Source organism: Pristiophorus japonicus, chromosome 4, assembly GCF_044704955.1.
Source record: "Pristiophorus japonicus isolate sPriJap1 chromosome 4, sPriJap1.hap1, whole genome shotgun sequence".
Taxonomy (NCBI): Eukaryota; Metazoa; Chordata; class Chondrichthyes; family Pristiophoridae; genus Pristiophorus; species Pristiophorus japonicus.
The window spans coordinates 298347983-298370604 of record NC_091980.1 but is presented as its reverse complement, the minus strand read 5'-3'; the positions used below and the strand labels follow the sequence as shown (position 1 = coordinate 298370604).

Below are 22622 nucleotides of genomic sequence, written 5' to 3'. Positions count from 1 at the left end.
CTTTTGAAGTGTTATAATGTAGGAAACGCGGCAGACAATTTACACACAGGAAGGTCTCACAAATAGCAATTCATTAAAGACCAGATAATCTGGTTTTGGCAGTTTTGGTTGAGGGATAAATATTGGCCAGGACACCAGGGATAACTTCCTCGCTCTTCTTCAAAATTGAGTCACGGGATCCTATACATCTACCTGAAGGGGCAGACAGGCCTTAGATTAACATCTCATCTGTAAGACGGTACCCTCCGACAATGCAGTACTCCATCAGCACTGCAATGGGAGAGTCAGCCTGGATTTTGTGCTCTAGTCTCTGGAGTGGGACTTGAACCCACAACTCTCTGACTCGGAGGTGAGACAGCTACCCACTGAGTACATGGGCAATGTACTGGAGGGTGGCCACCAACTATGGAATCGTACCCCAGTAGGTGCTGGCATCTTCAGGGAGAAAGTGGGGGGTGTGGGGAATGTGGGTGCGGGAGGAGAGACAGACTTGGCTGCCGATAAGCAAGGTCCACTTTAAGGAATTCACTGAGGCGCTAATGAACCCCTTGCACATCTTTACAGGTGTTTTAACAATTCACATCTCCTCGTTTATTTTTTTTTTTTAAAACAGAAAATTTCAACAGGGCTGAAGGAAAGCAGCCCTCGTCTGCTGCTACAGGGACTGCCTTTGGCTGTATGTGTGCCATCTGTTGTTTGGGTTGCTCGATGCCCTGCTCGCCCAGAGCCCGTCTTCCACCGCATACAACAACCAGGAACCGAGGAACATTTTTATAGTTAACAAAACACAAATGATATAATCGGCTCCAGCCACAGGCATCAGGACGTGCCGGGGTTACGAACCCTGTTTCTGTGTTCGTTCTCCCCGCGGATAGATAGAGATATGAAAATAAAGAGAGCGAGCGTTGTGGGGCACCGGTTGGGTTAAAAGGCAGAAGGCATAACAGGGCGGAAGGCTCTTACTGTGAAATGATGGCAAAATTACACAGCTGCTCTGCTGAAGTCAGTGAAGTGTGACAGGAGCAACTCCAGCACACCAAATAAATTAAGGTGGATCAGCGACCGAAGACAATCTGGAGCTGATTCTTTTTCTTTTTCCCCTGAAAATATTCTCCCCATAGCAGCCATTTGATGGAGAACCAGATGCGTGCATAAAGCACATTGCCTCTCCCCTTTCCCCTCCCCTGAGCCCTGGATTCGAAAACGATTTATCAAAAAGAAATGTGAATTCACATTATTCAGGTTTTTAACCTTGCCCTTCAGAGCCATGCTGCCCCTGCCCTCTGCCCGCACACAGATAGAAACCGAACATAAACAAACGGCCTTTGAATATTCCTCAGATTGTCATGCTCGCTGGCCTGTGGGTCTCTCACTGACCCTGCTAACTGGGGAAGATTGCTGTTTCACTCCCTGCACTCACATGCCAGGCACAATCGACTTCCCCACAGCCAGAGCGGAACAGACATATTACTCTCAACGGCCATTTTGATGCACAGAATGCATCACTCGCAAAAGGGCCCTGTAGCTGAGCCTCTATCCATATATATATATATATATATATATTTTACACACACATGTGTGTGTGTGTGTGTGTGTGTGTGTGTGTGTGTGTGTGTGTTTATCCCACTCTATCCATATAAGTGTGTATCTATGCGTGTGCATCCAACTCTATCCATATATGTGCGTGTGCCTGTATGCGCGTGTGTGTTTGTGTGTGTGTGTGTGTGTGTGCCTGTACGTGTATGTGTGTACATGTGCCTGTACGCGTAAGAACATGTGTGTGTATACGAATATGTGTGTGTGTGTATATGTGTGCCTGTCTACCTTCTTCTGGGTGCGAGTCCCATTCTCTTCTGTCTGTCTCTCCCGATGTGTTTATCTTTCTTTATCTCTCTTTCTTCTTGCGTGCTTCCTTTATCCACTTATATCTCTCCTTCGATCTATCCCACTGCCCATTTTATGTTCATCTATCTCTCCCTTTCTTCCCAGCTTGCTGCGTATTTCTCTGTCTCTATAAACATGGACATGCTGTGCCCTGTTTTTCTGCTGCTTATTCTCCGTGCTCCAACGGCTAATTATCAGCATGAATGTAATACATTGTGTTAAAGTGGCAGCTTCACGGCCATTTGTATGACACCAACACAATATTTGACCCGATTATGACATTAAAAAATAACGATGATAAATATTCAGCACAGTTTTAATTAAATGCACCAAGATTAACAATAGTAGGATATACGTGTGTGTGTGCGTGTGTGTGAGTGGTGAGTGCTGGTCCCGCACTTACTCCTCCCTTCAATTCAATATGAGTTTGCAAAAGACTCAATAATATTAAGCGGAAGACTCCACTTTACCTCTTTGCCGAGATCCTCTTCAATGACCTGTTGGATTTCCCGCAGGTTGCTCTGTGGGGCTCTGCTGTGTAGAACCTTCAGTGTGCTGGTGTACTCCTCGGGGAGCAGGTAGTCCAGGCCCCCCAGATGTTGGCCCACTTTGATGAACGTGCCCTTGTTAGCGCAGCAGAGGTCCAGCAGGTGTTCGGCAGAGCGACGGTGGACCTTGGTGGGGAGACGAAAAGAAAATTCTGGCAGTCTGAAATCTGAAAGGTTGCGGCAGTAATGGAAAACCATCTACGTTGGTCACCTTCCCCACATTCTTTCACCAGAAAAAGATCAACCACCCCGCCCCACCCCTCAAAATATGTAGGGACTATTAAGACATTTGCCCCATTTCCTCACTCATCGAGACATGATGTCACTGGATCAAAATCCTGGAACTCCCTACCCAACAGCCCTATGGGAGTACCTTCACCACACGGACTGCAGCAACTCAAGGCGGCATACCACCACCATCTTGAGGGCATTCTAGGGATGGGTAATAAATGCCAGACATGCCAATGAAGCATGAAAAAAAATATTCAGGCAGCAGTTTATGTCATGGAAACATCTCAAAGCACATTAGAGGGTCAGCCATGGTGCTCAGTGGGTAGCACCCTCACCTCTGACTCAGAAGGTTGTTGGTTCAAGTCCCACTTCAGAGACTTGAGCATAAAATTCTAGGCTGACACCCCAATGCAGTAATATTGGAGGGGTGCACTGTTGGAAGTGCCGTCTTTCGGGTGAGACGTTAAACCGAGGCCCAGTCTACCCTCTCAGGTGAACGCAAAAGAGCCCATGGCACTATTTCGAAGAAGAGCAAGGGAGTTATCCCCGGTATCGTGGCCAATATTTATTCCTCAATCAACATAACAAAAAGTAGATCATCTAGTCATTGTCACAGTGTTGTTTGTGGGAGTTTGCTGTGCACAAATTGGTTGCCGCGTTTCCTACATTACAACAGAGACGACACTTCAATGGCTGTTAAGCGCTTTGGGACATCCGATGGTCGTGAAAGGCGCTATATAAATGTAAGTCTTTCCTTTCTTTCTTCAGTTTCTTTGGTGTGACTGTTAAGCTGGGCAAACACAGCAGCCATTGTGCATCAGCAACTCTCCACAAACAGCAGGAAGAATGACCATCCGTGTGTGGTGTTTTTCGAGAGAGGAATGCTGGCCTGAACATCGGGGGAGCTCTAAAACAAAAGCAAAAGCAGATGCTGGAAATTTGAAATAAGGGAGAAAATCTGCAAATACTTAGCAGGGCAGGCAGCATCTGTGGAGAGAGAAACAGAGTTAGCATTTCAGGTTGATGACTTTTCATCAGAACTGGAAAAAAATCAGAGATGTAACAGGTTGTTCAGTACGAACAGAGGCAGGGAAAGAAGGGGGGTGAGGGGGGAGGGGAGGAAAGAACAAAAGGGAAGGTCCAAATTAGGGCGGTCAATACGAGTGATTGAATGACAATAGGGATGATGGTGCGAGGCAAAAGGAGATGGTGGTGGGACAAGTAAAGAAACAAAAGATGGGTCTAGAGAAGGTGTAAATGGCAACAGCAGATTTATTACCAGCTCTTGCTGTCTGAAAGAAAATGGGGTGGTGATTATGATCTGAAATTGTTTTTTTGTTCTTCTTCAAATAGTGCCATGGGATCTTCACCAACCACCCGAAGAGTCGGATGGGGCTTTGGTGTTACAGTTCAGCCTTCCTTACAAAATCTTTTACCCATGCCCACAGCGCAAAAGCATTCTCTTTAAGCATTTCCACCGTCTCCTTCAAACTGAAACTTGTCCTACTACATTTGTTGTGAACGACCTGTGTTGCGATAGTGCTCTTTCTATGTTTCACCACAGTTTTACTGGAGATTGCATGGGATAGCCCATCACCTTCTCCCATCAATTGCAACAGACAGGAAATAGAACACGGTCGGACTATAACATTCGGGCTAAACTAATAGTCAAATTTATTTACAAGTAAAATAATTATGCAGAAGCGGAACCACACAGAAGTATTTGACTTCAAGACATGAATTGTTTTGAAACAATAGAAAGCTCTGTAACTTCAGCAGTTCCTTTCAAGAACTTCTGAACTGTGTTTCTGACAAATTATTACAGGTAAAGACCCTCGCTGCACCTCTTCCAGGTTTGTTCGTTAAACCACATTTGAATAGGCAAAGAACTAAATAATACGAAGCAAAGAACTAAAAAAAAAGTCCTGGGACTACTGTCTTGATATAATCCTCAATTTTCTTTCATTTGAAGGCAAGCTCATTTGAAGAACAAATGGATTTTTTTTCTCAATGTCAAGCAATCAGGATATTAATAATTTCTAGCACTTAAATACATAAAGCGTGAACGACAGTATCTTGGCTGCCCATTAACTCATTTGCACTTAACTCTTCACCAAAGCAGAAGTCGTTATAAATGCCTGAGATGATTCTGAAAATCCAACGACATTAGCATTTCAAAGAAACGTGATAATATCTGACACAATTAACTTTTTTTAAAAAACACAAATTGGCCTGGGTTTTTTAATCTGGCTTTTGGCCTTTCCCAGGAGATCTTATGGTTTCGGGTGAGGTGGAGAGTGTCCGTATTGTGATAGAAACAGAAACATAGAAAATAGGTGCAGGAGCAGGCCATTCAGCCCTTCTAGCCTGCACCGCCATTCAATGAGTTCATGGCTGAGCATGAAACTTCAGTATCCCCTTCCTGCTTTCTCGCCATACCCCTTGATACACAAGGTTGAACAATTGTGTGGATCAGGCTGGCAGGACCAGAGGGTCTTTTCCTATCTGTAGTGAAAGAGGAGGTCGTTGAGATACTGGATGGGATAAAAATTGATGAGGAGGTGGTACTGGAAATGCTGGCTGTACTTAAAGTAGATAAGTCACCAGGACTAGATGGGATGCATCCTAGGTTGCTGCGGGAAGTAAAGGTGGAAATTGCGGCGGTACTGGCCATAATCTTATAATCCTCCTTGGATACAGGGGTGGTGCCATAGGATTGGAGAATTACAAATGTTACACCCTTGTTCAAAAAAGGGTGTAAGGATAAACCCAGAAACTACTAGCCCAGTCAGTTTAACCTCAGTCGTGGGGGAGCTTTTAGAAACGATAATCAGGGACAAAATGAACAGTTACTTGGACAAGTATGGATTAATTAAGGAAAGCCAGCATGGATTTGTTAAAGGCAAATCATGTTTAACTAACTTGATTGAGTTTTTTGATGAGGTAACAGAGAGGGTTGATGAGGGCAATGTGGTCGATGTGGCGTACATGGACTTCCAAAAGGCGTTTGCTAAAGTGCCATATAATAGGCTTGCCAGTAAAATTGAAGCCCATGGAATAAAAGGAACAGTGACAGCATGGATACGGAATTGGCTCAGTGACAGGAAACAGAGAATAGTGGTGAACGGTTGTTTTTAAGACTGGAGGAAGGTATAAAGTGGTGTTCCCCAGGGGTCAGTACTAGGATCACTGTTTTTCTTGTTATAGATTAATGACTTAGACTTGGGTATACAGGGCACAATTTCAAAATTTGCAGATGACACAAAATTGAAAGTATAGTGAACAGTGAGGAGGATTGTGATAGACTTCAAGAGGACATAGACAGGTTGGTGGAGTGGGTGGACATGTGGCAGATGAAGTTTAACACAGAAAAGTGCAAAGTTATACATTTTGGTAGGAAGAACGAGGAGAGGCAATATAAACTAAAGGGTTCAATCCTTAAAGTGGAGGGGGGGGGCATGAACAGAGAGACCTAGGGGTATATGTGCACAACTGTTGAAGGGCTAGTTGAGAAGGTGGTTTAAAAAGGCATACGGGATCCTGGGCTTCAGAGTACAAAAGCAAGGAGGTTACGATGAAACTTTACAAAACACTGGTCCAGCCTCAACTGGAGTACTGTGTCCAATTTTGGGCACCGCACTTTAGGAAAGATGTGAAGGCCTTAGAAAGGATGCAGAAAAGATTTACAAAAATGGTTCCATAGATGAGGGACTTCAGTTACGTGGATAGACTGGGGTTGTTCTTCTTAGTGCAAAGAAGGCTGCGAGAAGATTTGATAGAGGTGTTCAAAATCATGAGGGGTCTAGTTAGAGTAGATAGAGAGAAACTGTTCTCATTTGATGGAAGGATCGAGAACCAGAGGACACTGATTTAAGCTGATTGGCAACAGAACCAAAGGCGACATGAGGAAAAACTTTTTTACCCAGCGAGTGGTTAGGATCTGGAATGCGCTGCCTGAAAGGGTGGTGGAGGAAGATTCAATTGTGGCTTTCAAAAGGGAATTGGATAAGTACCTGAAGGAAAAAAATCTGCAGTGCTACAGGGAAAGGGCGGGGGAGTGGGATAGCGGAGTGCAATTGCAAAGAGCCGGCACGGGCTCGACGGGCCGAATTGCCTCCTTCTGTGCTGTAACCATTCTATGATTCTACCCATCATTGTTCGTATGTTTGACTGCAGGGATCATGTCTGTTAGGTCAAATGTCCTCCCCATGGAAATGTTAATTCCTCAAGACATTTTTCCAATTGTTTTTCTCCCCCAAGTACCGAATCAAAAGTGTTCTGTGGGACTGATAACTTAGCCCATTGCACTCCAAGTGTACAGTCAATCCACGACTGGAGATGAGGAGAATGACACAGCACGTGGTCCTAATCCAGTAAGCCAGTGTATGGGGCCACGGATTCCCTGTCTAATCCCTGGGTCTTACTATTGTTTAACTGAATATTGGGCGAGTAAGGAAGTTATGGGATTTGCAGGCGACACTGACCCCAAGCAGAATATCTAGCGTAAAGTCCAAAAATGGAACAATGACAACACACAGCAGACTCCTGCCAAATGTGGGAGCATTAATAGAAGAACATCAATGGTGGAGCTTCGCTACACACATGAATGGGTGCAACAAGGGACAAAAAGAGATGACTACTTGCATATATATATATATAAAATGCTTTTAACACAGTAAAATGTCCCAAGGCGCTTCACATGAGCATAATCAGACAAAAATCGACACCGTCAAAGAGACATTAGGATGGGTGACGAAGAGCTTGGTAAGAGAGATAGGTTTTAAGAAGGCACTGACAGGAGGAGAGAGAGGTGGAGAGGTTTGCCACGGATTGGAGTCTGTTCAGAGGCAAACAGAACTGTGCCCTGGCAAGACAATAAGAGCAAATGGCCATTGCTATACTGTGAGATTTATTTGTGAGAGGGGCTGTCTCTTTCCTCTTCATCACTCGGATGTATTCTTCAATTTTGCAAAATTTCCCGCTGAGTTGCACCTGGTGATCTCACACATTGCAGGAGTGTTGCGCTGGTGTGAAATATTTCTCCAAAATATAACGGTGGCAGTGTGAATAGAAATTCTGACATCATCAGGACTGCAGTGAGTGAGTGAGACAGAAAAAGAGAGAGAGGGAGAGAAAGAGAGAGAGAGAGAAAGAGAAAGAAAAAGAGAGAGGGAAGGAAGGAAGGAAGGAAGAGAAAGGAAAGGCGGGAGGGAGGAAGGAAGGAAGTTTATATAGCGCCTTACATTTGTACAGCGAGGTGGCTGCTTCTCTCGTCACTGTGGCGCTGCAGAATTGTGATCATGTTAACTTTCTCTTCCCTGATCAGAGGAACCTTGGCCAACTGTACTGCCCCCCTCACTGCTGTCACTGTCCGGGGTCAGCTAACTCAGACCCAGGACTTGCACAGTTCAGGACCACAGCCTACAGCACATGCACTGACTGAGCCACAGAGGGCGCATGAGGCAGCGTAGAATTTGACCTTGAAGAGCATGATGAATCAACCAGACTGCCCACACCACTTGAAGCAATAAGGTGTGATCTGTATGGAGGGGGAGAGCGAGTAAAATTTCACACAATGAGTATTCTGCAAGCAGGAGCCTTCACTTATACTAAACATTTAATCTTGGCAAAAGCAAAGATTGATTTCTCATATGCTTCAGTGTTTGCCTCATCGGAAAGCACTGGATAAAAGGGAATGTGAAGCTTGCATTTCAGGTTGTCCCATTCGGAGTCTGCTGCACCACCAGATCCCATTATACTGATATCATGTGATTATTCCAGTGCAGTGGGCAGGCCCCTGACCTAATGCCTATAACAGCCCATTTAGTTTATCTCTGGCGCACACCGAATTGAGATGAAATATTAGTCTATCATGTGGGCCTCTTTTCTGCTACAGAGATGGCTTTAATTGGCTGCGGCACTCGCGTTCAGTCACTGTGCAAATGGTTGAAGTGAATTCACACGTTGCTTTTTCAACCAGAAATGTCTTTTTTTTTAAGTGGCACAGGGCTCTTTCCTAATTGGGCAACATCTCCACAGGGACATCACACTCCTGTCATCCCCTAACAGGACTGCAACGATACACAGGCCTGCGGTTCCACACTGTGTCTGTTCCCGATGCTCGCAGTATAAAGGGGGCATTGATTTTACCGGGGATTAAGGAATCACTCCAAGTGTGTTCAACATTTCCCACGTTCAGTGTGTCGCTATGTGCAGGGGGTCCCCGGGAGAGTGTAACTATTTGCAGGGAGACCCTGGGAGTGTGTCGGTATTTGCAGGGGACCTCCAGGGGTGTTTCAGTATTGACATGGGGGTTCGTGGGAGTCCGGCAATATTTACAGGGGACGCCGGGAGTGTGACACTATTTACACGGGGTCCCGGGAATGTGTCAGTATTTACAGAGGGTCCCTGGGAGTGTGTCAGTATTTACAGGCGGTCCCGGAATGTGTCAGTATTTACAGGGGGTCCCTGGGAGTGTGACAGTATTTACAGGGGGTCCCAGGAATGTGTCAGTATTTACAGATGGTCCCTGGGAGTGTCTCAGTATTTACAGGAGGTCCCTGGGATCAGTCAATATCTACAGGTGGTCCTCTGGGATTGTATCAGTATTTGCAGGGGGTCCCCGGGAGTGTGTCAGTATTTACAGGGGGTCCCTGGGATCAGTCAATATCTACAGGTGGTCCTCTGGGATTGTGTCAGTATTTGCAGGGATCTCTGGGAGTGTGTCAGTATTTACAGGGGGTCCCCGGGAATGTATCAGTATTTACAGGGAGTCCCGGGAATGTGTCAGTATTTACAGGTGGTCCCGGAATGTGTCAGTATTTACAGAGGGTCCCTGGGAGTGTGTCAGTATTTACAGGCGGTCCCGGAATGTGTCAGTATTTACAGGGGGTCCCTGGGAGTGTGTCAGTATTTACAGGGGGTCCCCGGGAGTGTGTCAGTATTTACAGGGGGTCCACCGGGAGTGGGTCAGTATTTACAGGGGGTCCCCGGGAGTGTGTCAGTATTTACAGGGGGTCCCGGGAAGTGCGTCAGTATTTACAGGTGGTCCCCGGAGTGTGTCAGTATTTATAGGGGTTCCCCGGGAGTGTGTCAGTATTTACAGGAGTTCCCGAGGAGTGTGGCAGTATTTACAGGGGGTCGCCGGAGTGTGTCAGTACTTACAGGAGTATTTTTTACATAGCGAGTTGTGATCTGGAATGCACTGCCTGATAAGGCGGTGGAACCAGATTCAATTGCAACTTTCAAAAAGGAATTGGATAAATACTTGAAGGGGAAAAAAAAATGTCAGGACTAAAAGGAAAGAGCAGGGGGAGTGGGACTAACTGGACAGCTCTTTCACACAGCATAATGGGCTTCTTCTGTTCTGTATGATTCTAAGGGGTGGATTTTCCTGTCTTCTGCGCTCCGTTTTTCGCCCCGGAGTGGTGGCAATGGCGGCAGCGAGGTATCCTGGCTGGGCGGTCAGCCTCCAGCATCCCTCGGGTCCGGTTTTGCGGCGGCGCGGAGCAGCACCGCCCGGAAGAGCTGCGCCCGGTGTGCAACGCCCTGAGTTGCGACACCGGTGCGCTTTTTGACTCGCACCCAACCCGTCTGCCCCGCAACGCGCACCGCAGTGAACGGTCTGGGAAAATGCGCGGTCCAACGATACCGACAGCGGACAGGTAGGTAATGCTGTCCTAAGGTAAGTGCGATTGTTTTTTCTTTTAATTTTTTTTTGCGATTTGTGTTGTGGTGGCATGGGTTATGTATTAGGAATGTTTTTGTGGGATTTTGTCCAGGGTTGGGTTTTTTTCTGCCCAAGCATCTCTCGGAACACTCCCGGGATTTTCTCATGCTAACACCCTAAGAGGATGTAACTAGTAGAGTGGACAAGGGAGAACCAGTGGATGTGGTGTATTTGGACTTTCAAAAGGCTTTTGACGAGGTCCCACACAAGAGATTGGTGTGCAAAATTAAAGCACAGAGCATTGGGGGTAATGTACTGATGTGGATAGAGAACTGGTTGGCAGACAGGAAGCAGAGAGTCGGGATAAACGGGTCCTTTTCAGAATGGCAGGCAAAGACCAGTGGAGTGCCACAGGGCTCAGTGCTGGGACCCCAGCTATTTACAATATATATCAATGAGTTAAATGAAGGAATTGAGTGTAACATCTCCAAGTTCGCAATTGACACGACGCTTGGGTGGTGGTGTGTGCTGTGAGGAGGACGCTAAGAGGCTGCAGGGTGACTTGGACAGGTTAGGTGAGTGGGCAAATGCATGGCAGATGCAGTATAATGTGGATAAATGTGAGGTCATCCACTTTGGGGGCAAAAACAAGGCGGCAGAATATTATCTGAATGGCGGCAAATTAGGAAAAGGGGAGGTGCAACGAGACCTGGGTGTCATGGTACATCAGTCATTGAAGGTTGGCATGCAGGTACAGCAGGCGGTGAAGAAGGAAAATGGTATGTTGGCCTTCATAGCTAGGGGATTTGAGTATAGGAGCAGGGAGGTCTTACTGCAGTTGTACAGGGCCTTGGTGAGGCCTCACCTGGAATATTGTGTTCAGTTTTGGTCTCCTAATCTGAGGAAGGACGTTCTTGCTATTGAGGGAATGCAGCAAAGGTTCACCAGACTGATTCTCGGGATGGCACGACTGACATATGAGGAGAGACTGGATCGACTGGGCCTGTATTCACTGGAGTTTAGAAGAATGAGAGAGGATCTCATAGAAACATATAAAAGTCTGACGGGGCTGGACAGGTTAGATGCAGGAAGAATGTTCCCGATGTTGTGGAAGTCCAGAACCAGGGGACACAGTCTAAGGATAAAAGGTAAGCCATTTAGGACTGAGATGAGGAGAAACTTCTTCACTCAGAGAGTTATTAACATGTGGAATTCCCTACCGCAGAGAGTTGTTGATGCCAGTTCATTGGATATGTTCAAGAGGGAGTTAGATATGGCCCTTACGGCTCAAGGGATATGGAGAGAAAACAGGAAAGGGGTACTGAGGTGAATGAACAGCCATGATCTTATTGAAAGGTGGTGCAGGCTCGAAGGGCCGAATGGCCTACTCCTGCACCTATTTTCTATGTTCCTGGGAATGTGCCAGTATTTACAGGGGATTCCTGGGAATGTGTCAATATTTACAGGGGGTCCCGGGAATGGGTCAGAATTTACAGGGGGTCCCCGGGAATGTGTCAGTATTTCCAAGAAATCCCCAGGAACGTGCCAGTATTTGCACGGTATCACCGGGAGCGTGCCAGTATTTACAGGGATCCCAAGAAATGTGTCAGTATTTGCAGGGAGTCCCCAGGAATGTGTCAGTATTTGCAGGGTGTCCCCGGAAGTGTGTCAATCTGCAGGAAAAGCCCCCGATGAAATGTGGAAAATCACTGGTCGAAGAGGGATGGATCTGTATTGGAATAATAGTGAACTGCATCATTGCCCTGTATCTGTTGTGTGCTCAAAGGGGTCTCTATCAAAGGTTGCAAAGGTCATTGAGCCCATGAAGAGTTAAGATTGATGACAGGAGCTAAACGCCACGAGCAGTGAATCTTTCCCACTATTCACTGTGACATGACCTCAACTAGGAGGGAGGCTGTAAAAGTCAGGGTCACTGCATTTGCCAGTGAGGTGGCAAGGGAGGGATGGCGGGGGGCGGGCAGGGGGTGGGGGGTTGTATTGGATATTATGTTTATTTGTAATGGTTTATTTTCACTAAGAGAAACAGACATCGGGATTTTTCAAGCTTGCAGCGATCTAGTTGTTGGCTTTGCCTGTTTTGTAAGCTTCAACTGGGCGGGTTATCCTCAGATTGTTGGGCACCAGAGACTGGATGGAGAACGAGTTTCAACCACCGTCAGGTTAATTACAGCCTTGCGACGCAATTTGTAAAACAAAATACAATAAAATCCTGCAGTAAATCAAACTGCGTACAGTTACAAATGATGCTGGGGCCGACTGCGCCCAGGGGCTTGTGTTAAAAGTGCCCCAGAGACTGCAGCCTCTGGCACAGAATCCTGGAGACAGATCATTAGGAAGATCACAAATAATTGCAGGAGCACAATAGTCAAATACTGTTGGAAGTCGATACAAGATAGCCCTTCCACCCTGCAATCCGCCCCCCCGCCCCGCCCCCGGCCCACATAGCATTGAGGTGTTTAAGAGGTGATCAAAGGGGGAAAAAAGGGTCGATTTCTCTTGTGAAACACCAACAAGCTGGCACATTGAATTAAACACCATCGGTTTAACAAGGTGATATCAGGCATGTGTGTGATGATACCGCGGCTAAAAGAGTTAACTTATGGGGACAGGCTGCATAATATTAGTTTTGTATTTCCTTGAGTTTAGAAGATTACAGGGTGATCAAATTGAGGTGTTTAAGATGATCAGAGGAGTTGATAGAGTAGATTGAGAGAAACCATTTCCTCTGGTGGTGGAGTCCAGAACAAGGAAGAATAACCTTAAAATTAGAGCGAGGCCGTTCAGGAAGCACTTCTTCCAAAAATGGGCAGTGGAAATCTGGAACTCTCTCCCCCAAAAATCTGCTTAGGCTGGATAGAGGGGGGTGGTAAAGTGAAAATGTCAAAACTGAGATTGATAGGTTTTTCATAGGCAATGGTATTGAGGGTTACGGAACCAAGGTGAGTGGACGGAGTTAAGATACAGATCAACTATGATCTAATTAAATGGTGCAACAGGCTCGGCGGGGCTGAATGGCCTCCTCCTGTTCCAATATCCTGTACAGCAAAGGACAGGATGATGTAGGAGGGAGAGTGGTTAACCCAAACCGAAAATTCGTAGGTCAACAAGTACAGAATAAAATACAGAATACCGAATTGTTCCAATGTGATACTTGCATGGATGGATGCAGCTCCACACCATCCAACACAAAGCAGCCCGCTTGATTGTCACCCCATCTTAAACACACACTCCCTCCACCACCGGCACACCGTGGCTGCAGTGTGCACCATCCACAAGATGCACTGCAGCAACTCGCCAAGGCTTCTTCGGCAGCACCTCCCAAACCTTCGACCTCTACCACCTAGAACAAGGGCAGCAGGCGCATGGGAACACCACCACCTCCAAGTTCCCCTCCAAGTCACACACCATCCTGACTTGGAAATATATCGCTGTTCCTTCATCGTTGCTGGGTCAAAATCCTGGAACTCCCTCCCTAACAGCACCTTCACCACACGGACTGCAAGAAGGCGGCTCATTACTTTCCCCATAGCCCTGCAAATCTTTTACTTTTCAAGTATATATCCAATTCTTTTTTGAAAGTTACTATTGAATCTGTTCCCACTGCGCTTTCAGGCAGAGCATTCCCGATCACAACAACTCACTGAGTAAAAAGAAAGTGTCCTCATCTCTCCCTCTGATTCTTTTGTCAATTATCTTATATCTGTGCTCCCTGGTTATCGCCGCCCACCACCCCCCCCCCTCCCCCCCTCCCCCGGCCAATGGAAACAGTTTCTCCTATTTACTCTTATCAAAACCCTTCATAATTTTGAACAGCTCTACTAAATCTCCCCTTAACCTTCTGTGCTCTAAGGAGAACAATCCCAACATCTCAAAGTCTCTCCACATAACTGCAGTCCCTTCATCTATGGTACCATGCTGGTAAATCGCCTCTCTACCCTCTTCAAGGTCTGGAAATCTTACAAGTGCTGCCTACTGAGGTGGACATAGAATACTTGCTCAGGAACAGATCTATATTGCAGCCCTATCTCGTGACGTGTTGTGACTCCCCATCTCCAGAGGCAAGGCGCCAACAGAATAGATAATGGGCCATCTGCAGCAGTGCAGGCCAAAACTGGCTGCCATATTTTCTTGGAAAACACTCAGCAGGTCAGACAGCATCTGTGGAGAGAAACAAAATAACCTGTTTCGCTCCCATCCTCCACAGATGCTGCCTGACCTGCTGAGTGTTTTCCAGCATTTTCTCCTTTATATTTCAGATTTCCAGCATCCGCAGTATTTTGCTTTTGCCATATTTTCTTCCCGCTCTTTTAAACTGCCTGTTCATGCTGGCCAGGATAGTTTTAATACCACTCACCTGTTTCTGGTCCTCCCTCTCATGACACAACAGGGCCAGAGACCGACAGTTGCACACCCATCTCTTAAACAAACACGAGTAGAGATTTACCATAGTGCACGGTCAGTCCAGTGTTCTGAATACGCCCCATGGTCTAACTGCTACAAACTAGTAATATTAGCAGCCCCCACAGTGTAACTGTCACAAACTACCAATATTAGCAGCCCCCACAGTGTAACTGTCACAAACTAGCAATATTAGCAGCCCCCACAGAGTAACTGTCACAAACTAGCAGCCCCACAGTGTAACTGTCACAAACTAGCAGCCCCACAGTGTAACTGTCACAAACTAGCAATACTAGCAGCCCCCACAGTGTAACTGTCACAAACTACCAATACTAGCAGCCCCCACAGTGTAACTGTCGCAAACTAGCTACACTAGCAGCCCCCACAGTTTAACTGTCACAAACTAGCTATACTAGCATTCCCCCATAGTGTAACTGTCACAAACTAGCAATTCCCACAATCTAAAACATAGCAAACTAGCAATACGAGCAGTCCCTAACCCTAACCGCCGGAAAGTAGTAATACTAGCTGTATCCACAGTCTAAACACAGTAAAGTAACAATACTAGCTGTACCCACAGTCTAAACACAGTAAAGTAACAATACGAGCAATCCCCACAGTCTAAACATAGCGAATTCGCAATATTAACTGTCCTCACAGTCTAAACATCAACAATTTGCATTTATATAGCATCTTTAACATTGTAAAACATCCCAAGATGCTTCACTGGAGCGTTATCAAACAAAATTTGACATTGAGCCATATAAAGAGATATTAGGACAGGTGACCAAAAGCTGGGTCAAAGAGGTAGGTTTTAAGTAACGGAGGAGAGAGATAGCGAGAACGAGAGGTTCAGGGAGGAAATTCCAGGGCTTAGTGTCCAGACGGCTGAAGGCACGGCCACCAATGGTGGAGTGAAGAAAATCGAGGATGCACAAGAGGCCAGAATCGGAGGAGCACAGAAATTTCAGAAGGTTGTGGGGTTGGAGGAGATTTCAGAGATAGGGAGGGGCGAGGCCATGGAGGGATTTGAAAACAAGGATGATAATTTTTTTAATTGAGCTGTTGCCGGATCGGGAGCCAATGTAGGTCAGCAAGCACAGGGGTGATGGGTGAGCGGGACTTGGTGCGAGTTAGAATACATGGAGCAGAGTTTTGGATGAGTTTATGGAGGGTGGAAGATAGGAGGCAAACCAGGAGAGTATTGGAATAACACGACAAAGTGACAATACTAGCAATCCCCACTAACTGTAGCAACCTAGCAATACTACTAATCCCAAAGTCTAAATACTGCAAACTAGCAACCCCACCATTTACACACAACAAATTGGCAAAACTATCAGTCCCCCACCTTATTTCACGACCACTTTGGTTCCAGAATATAATTTTTAATGTGTAATAATAATCAACATTAAACATGTGGGTAATGATCATCATCCAATGCTTGCACTCCCGCTAGAGTGAAAGGTTCCAGACACGAAAGGATGGAAGAGTTTGTGACGTGATTAGTTGTGACAAAAGCTCCACCACAGTTCAATATTGTAGCTTGGATACCTGTCAACAGCCTCCAGCTGCTCCTTGGGACTACATGGCAATTTTACCATTGAGTCTACATGACAAGGTAATGGTAGACTGTGGCTTTCAGACACACCCCAGTAACTGTGCGATGCACAAACACACAGACATAAATGCACACATGCCCGCTTCATAGTTTGTTCTCTGTTGGGGTCGCAAGGAGGATGCTACAATTGGCCTTAATGACCCAGAGGTGAGAGAGGGTGGGCGGGGGACAGGGGGAGGGGGGGGAATCTGCCATAGCCATAATGCCCTGAATGTTGAGTGACACAGCTGTGTTCTCCCCATCCGGTCAAAAGGGTAAGAAAGAATGATGGAAAGTGATACGTCCTTACTACACAGTATAAATGCACACGAGGCCCATGCTTGAGAGAAGATCAGTCTGTGACCTGTTCTTTATTCCTTAGCACTCAAGTGATGAAGGTGGGTGGAGCTTCCCCTTTTATACCTGAAGGTCCAGGTTAGGAGTGTCTCCCACCTAGTGGTCAGTGTTCTCACGGTGTACAACTTAGGTCAGTTTATACATGGGTTACAATGCTGGTTGAATACATGACATCACCTCCCCCCCCCAAAAGTCTTATTGGGATCACAGGTTGCGTCTCTCTGGTGGTTTACGCTCCCTTGTAGAGCGCCTGAGTTGGGGCTCCGGTTGTTGGGCGCTGGCCTGAGTGTCTGCTGTTTGCAGTGCCTCAGGCCTGTCCGGACTGCCCACAGTGACTGGGCTCTCCTCCCTTTGGTTCCGGTGTTCGGTGACCTGTGGTGGAGTGAACTCTATATCGTGTTCTTCCTCTGCTTCTTCTATGGGGTTGCTGAACCTCCTTTTTGTTTGATCCACATGTTTGCGGCAGATTTGTCCATTGGTAAGTTTAACTACCAGAATCCTATTTCCCTCTTTGGCAACCACAGTGCCTGCGAGCCATTTGGGCCCTGCAGCGTAGTTGAGGGCAAAAACAGGATCATTTACATCAATACATCGCGCCCTCGCATTCCTGTCATGGTAGTCATATTGTGACTGGCGCCCGCTCTCGACAATTTCTTTCATGGTGGGGTGTATAAGGGATAATCAGGTTTTGAGCGTCCTTTTCATTAGCAGCCCTGTGAGTGAGTGTGGTCGGGATCTATAGGCCAACAGGAGGCGCAATAAGCGGGTTTGTAGGGAACCCCCTTGGAATCTGAGCATCTGCACTGCTCGTTCTGCCTGGCCATTTGAGGCCGGCTTGAACGGTGCCGTTCTAACATGGTTAATTCCATTGCCTGCCATGAAGTCCTGGAATTCAGTGCTTGTGAAGCACGGGCCATTGTCGCTGACCAAGATGTCCGGTAGACCGTGGGCGGCGAACATTGCCCGTAGACTTTCTAACGTGGCAGAGGATGTGCTTGAATTTAAAATGTCACACTCGATCCATTTGAAGTAGGCGTCTACTACAACCAAAAACATTTTCCCCATGAAAGGACCTGCGTAGTCCACATGGATGCGTGATCAAGGCTTGGCAGGCCATGGCCAGGGGCGAAAGGGGGCTTCCCTGGGCGCATGGCCCAGCTGGGCACACGTGTTGCACCAGCGAACACAAAGTTCCAGATCTGCGTCTATCCCTGGCCACCAAACGTGTGACCTGGCAATTCATCGTGACAATGCCCGGGTGCCCATTGTGGAGTTCTCTGATGAACACCTCTCTGCCCATCTGGGGCATGACTATGCGGTTTCCCCATAGTAGGCAATCGGCCTGAATCGAGAGTTCATCCTTGCGCCTGTGAAATGGTTTAAATTTCTCAGGACATGCCCTGTACGTGGCTGCCCAGTCCCCATTCAGGACACATTTCTTGACTAGAGACAATAGCGGGTCTCTATTTGTCCAGACTTTAATCTGACGGGCTGTCACGGGTGAGCCTTCGCTTCCGAAAGCTTCAACAGACATGGCCATCTCAGCACCATGCTCGGAAGCCCCCTCAGTGGTGGCTAGTGGGAGCCTGCTGAGTGCATCGGCGCAATTTTCGGTGCCCGGTCTGTGCCGAATTGTGTAGTCATAGGCAGCTAACGTGAGTGCCCACCTCTGTATGCGGGCTGATGCGTTTGCATTTATGGCCTTGTTGTCGGCCAAAAGGGACGTTAGGGGTTTGTGATCTGTCTCCAGCTCAAATTTCCTGCCAAACAAGTACTGGTGCATTTTCTTTACCGCATATACACATGCGAGCGCCTCCTTTTCTACCATCCCGTAGCCCCTTTCTGCCTGGGACAGACTCCTGGAGGCATAAGCTACCGGCTGTAACTGACCCTTGGCATTGACATGTTGCAACACACACCCGACACCATAGGACGACGCATCGCACGTTAACACAAGTTTCTTATATAGCGTTAACAGATTGTTGGAACATAACAAATTGCGTGCTCTATTAAAAGCCCTTTCCTGGCTGTCCCCCCAGACCCATTCGCGACCTTTGCATAGGAGCACGTGTAGCGGCTCTAGCAACGTGCTCAATTTGGGAAGAAAGTTCCCAAAATAGTTCAGGAGCCCCAGGAACAAACGCAGCTCCGTCGTGTTACGGGGTCTGGGTGCTCTCTGGATCGCTTCCGTCTTGGATGCAGTAGGGCTGATCCAGTCTGCTGCTACCCTCATCCCCAGGAATTCTACCTCTGGAGCTAGGAAGACGCACTTCGCCTTTTTCAGTCGCAGACCTACCCGGTCCAGTCTGCGTAGCACCTCCTCCAGGTTGTGGAGGTGTTCTTCAGTATCATAACCCGTAATGAGGATGTCGTCCTGAAAAACCACCGTCCCTGGAATCGACTTGAGGAGGCTTTCCATATTTCGTTGGAAGATCGCGGCGGCCGAGCGAATCCCGAACGGACATCTGTTGTACTCAAACAACCCCTTGTGTGTCGTGATGGTGGTCAGCTTCTTTGACTCACTCGCCAGCTCCTGGGTCATGTAAGCTGAGGTCAGGTCCAATTTTGAAAAAAGTTTGCCACCGGATAGCGTCGCAAAGAGGTCCTCCGCTCTCGGTAGCGGGTACTGGTCTTGGAGTGACACCTGATTGATGGTGGCCTTGTAATCGCCACATATCCTGACCGACCCATCCGCCTTGAGCACCGGCACAATTGGGCTCGCCCAGTCACTGAATTCGACTGGCGAGATGATGCCTTCCCTCAACAGGCGGTCCAATTCGCCTTCTATCTTTTCCCGCATCACGTACGGCACCGCTCTGGCCTTGTGGTGTACTGGTCTGGCGTCCGGGTTTATGTGAATCATGACCTTGGCCCCCATGAAAGTGCCAATGCCGGGTTGAAATAATGAGTCAAATTTGTCCAGGACCTGTGAGCATGATACTCGCTTCACAGAGGAAATTGCATTGACATCGCTCCATTTCCAGTTCATGACAGCAAGCCAACTCCTCCCCAGTAGTGCGGGACCGTCCCCTGGGACAATCCAGAGTGGCAACCTGTTCTCCGAATCTTTGTGGGTCATGACTACCGTGGCGCTGCCTAGCACCGGAATGATCTGCTTTGTGTAAGTCCGTAGCTGTGCGTCAATCGGCGATAATTTTGGCCTCCTGGCCTTGGATGCCCACAACTTTTCGAACTGTTTGATACCCATCAGGGACTGGCTGGCACCCGTGTCTAACTCCATTGATACCGGGATGCCATTGAGGAGCACTTTCATCTTTATCGGTGGCGTCCTGGTGTATGAACTGTATACGTGCTCCACATGAACTCGCTGAACTTCAGCTTCCAGCGATTTCCCCCAGTGTCCATTTCTGCAATTTCTGCAGGTATCTTGCTCATCTCTGCAAACTCCGACTGAATGTATGCCTCCACGCCTCCAGCATGAGTTGCGGTTTGAAACAAAAGGTCCCTTGCCAGTCGATCGTCCCTGACTGCCCCTGTTATTGTCCTTGAGTGCACCATTAACAGGTGTTGATGGCCCCATTACTGGCCGCATTGTCCCTTGCAATGGCGTGAATCGCTGTTCAGCTTGCCATTGTCTCTGTCGAACTCCCCCTCTGAGTTCGACTACATGTTGGGGCATGCCTGACTGCCCTTGTCTGCCTGGAGAACTGCGTGCTGCTTTGACAATGTTGAATCTCTGTCCCAACCATTCCTTAACACAGTACCTCTCGTCTGTTCTGCTAGTGGCCATGCTTGCGTGGTTCAAATCCCAGTTTCTTGTCGCCATTGATACGTCCTTACTACACAGTATAAATGCACACGAGGCCCGTGCTTGAGAGAAGATCAGTCTGTGACCTGTACTTTATTCCTTAGCACTCAAGTGATGAAGGTGGGTGGAGCTTCCCCTTTTATACCTGAAGATCCAGGTTAGGAGTGTCTCCCACCTAGTGGTCAGTGTTCTCACGGTGTACAACTTAGGTCAGTTTATACATGGGTTACAATGCTGGTTGAATACATGACAGAAAGACTTCCATTATTATAGCGCCTTTCACTATCACCATACATCTCAAAGCGCTTTCCAACCAATGCAGTACTTTTGGAGTGCAGTCACTGTTGTATTAAAGGGAACATAGGAACAGAAGTAAGCCATTTAAGCCTCTCGAGCCTGTTCTGCCATTCGGTGAGATCCTGGCTGATCTGCAACCTAACTCCATGTACCCGCCTTTGGCCCATATCCCTTAGTATCTTTGGTTAACAGAAATCTATCAAACTCCCATTTAAAATTAATTGATCTAGCATCAATTGCCATTTGTGGCAGAGAGGTCCAAACTTCTACCACCCTTTGTGTGCAGAAGTATTTACTAACTGCACTCCTGAAAGGTCTGGCTCTAATTTTTAGACTATGCCCCCTAGTCCTAGACTCTCCAACGAGCAGAAATCGTTTCTCCCTAGCTGCCCCATCAGTTCTCCTTAATATTTTGAAAACTTATCAAATAAAAACATAAGAACATAAGAAATAGGAGCAGGAGTAGGTCATTTGGCCCCTTGAGCCTGCTCCGCCATTCAATAAGATCATGGCTGATCTGATCATGGACTCAGCTCCCTTTCCCTGCCCATAACCTTTTACTCCCTTATCGCTCAAAAATCTGTCTATCTCCACCTTAAATATATTCAATGACCCAGCCTCCATAGCTCTCTGGGGCAGAGAGTTCCATAAATTTACAACCCTCTGAGAGAAGAAATTCCTCCTCCGTTTTAAATGGGCGGCCCCTTATTCGGAGACTCTGTCCTCTACTTTTAGTTTCCCCTATGACTGGAAATATCCTTTCGGCATCCACCTTCTCGAGCCCCCTATGTTACTTTTTTGTTTCGATAAGATCACCTCTCATTCTTCTGAACTCCAATGTGTATAGACCCAACCTACTCAATATATCTTCATACGTCAACCCCCTAATCTCCGGAATCAATCTCGTGAACCTACTCTGAACAGTCTCCAATGCAAGTATATCCTTCCTTATATATGGAGACCAAAACTGTATACAGTACTCTAGGTTTGGCCTCACCAATGCCCTGTACAGTTGTAGCAGGACTTCTCTGCTTTTGTACTCTATCCCCCTTGCAATAAAGGCCAACATTCCATTTGTCTTCCTGATTACTTGCTGTACCTGCATACTAACTTTTTGTGTTTCACGCACAAGGACCCCAAGGTCCCTCTGTACTGCAGCACTTTGCAATTTTTCTCCATTTAAATTATAATTTTCTTTTCTACTTGGACAACCTCACATTTTCCCACATTATACTCCATCTTAGCCAGATCCACATCTTCAAAGCCCAAGTGGATGAGGGAGCTGCAGGTGGGTGGAACCCACGATGGATGCAGACTGACCTCCCCCCTCATCCCCCACCCAACATTTCCACAATGAGCAGATACATCAGATGCACCACCGTGACAGGTCCATACCCAACACCATCGTGGGAGCACCATTACCATAAGGACTGCAGTGGTTCAACCAGCTGCCCACCATCACCAACTTCTCTGGGCAGGTTAGGGATGGGCAATAAATGCCCCCTCGCCCACGTCACCCACATCCCGTGGACAAATGCTTGAAAAAACCATCAGTCACCTCCCACAATTCTTCTGTACTCCTGCATGATGTCGATCCTTCTCCCACCCTTGCTCCCGAATTGTGCATTTTGTCACGTCAAAGGGTCAATGTAACCTCAGGTATTTGTCATAGTAAATAGAATCATACAGCACCGAAGGAGCCCATCTGGCTCATCGTGCCTGTAGAGGCTCTTTAGAAGAGCTATCCAATTAGTCCCCCTCCCCCACTCTTTCCACACAGCCCTGGAAACGTTTTCCTTTTCAAATAACTTTTGAAAGTTACTATTAAATCTTCTTCCGCCACACTTT

At 47.2% G+C, this 22622-nt stretch overlaps 1 protein-coding gene across 5 annotated transcripts in view; it reads right to left on the bottom strand.

Annotated features, from left to right (window-relative positions):
• The window catches only part of adck1 (aarF domain containing kinase 1), a 905505-nt gene that overhangs the window by 658000 nt on the left and 224883 nt on the right, over positions 1 to 22622 (bottom strand). For 4 of the 5 annotated variants that reach the window (XM_070879623.1, XM_070879622.1, XM_070879625.1 and 1 more), the window contains one exon: positions 2355 to 2558. The exons of the other annotated variant lie outside the window; for it this stretch is intronic. In XM_070879623.1, the coding sequence (XP_070735724.1) occupies positions 2355 to 2558 (204 nt within the window). The remainder of the gene's footprint in view (positions 1 to 2354; positions 2559 to 22622) is intronic. 5 annotated transcript variants of the gene reach the window in all.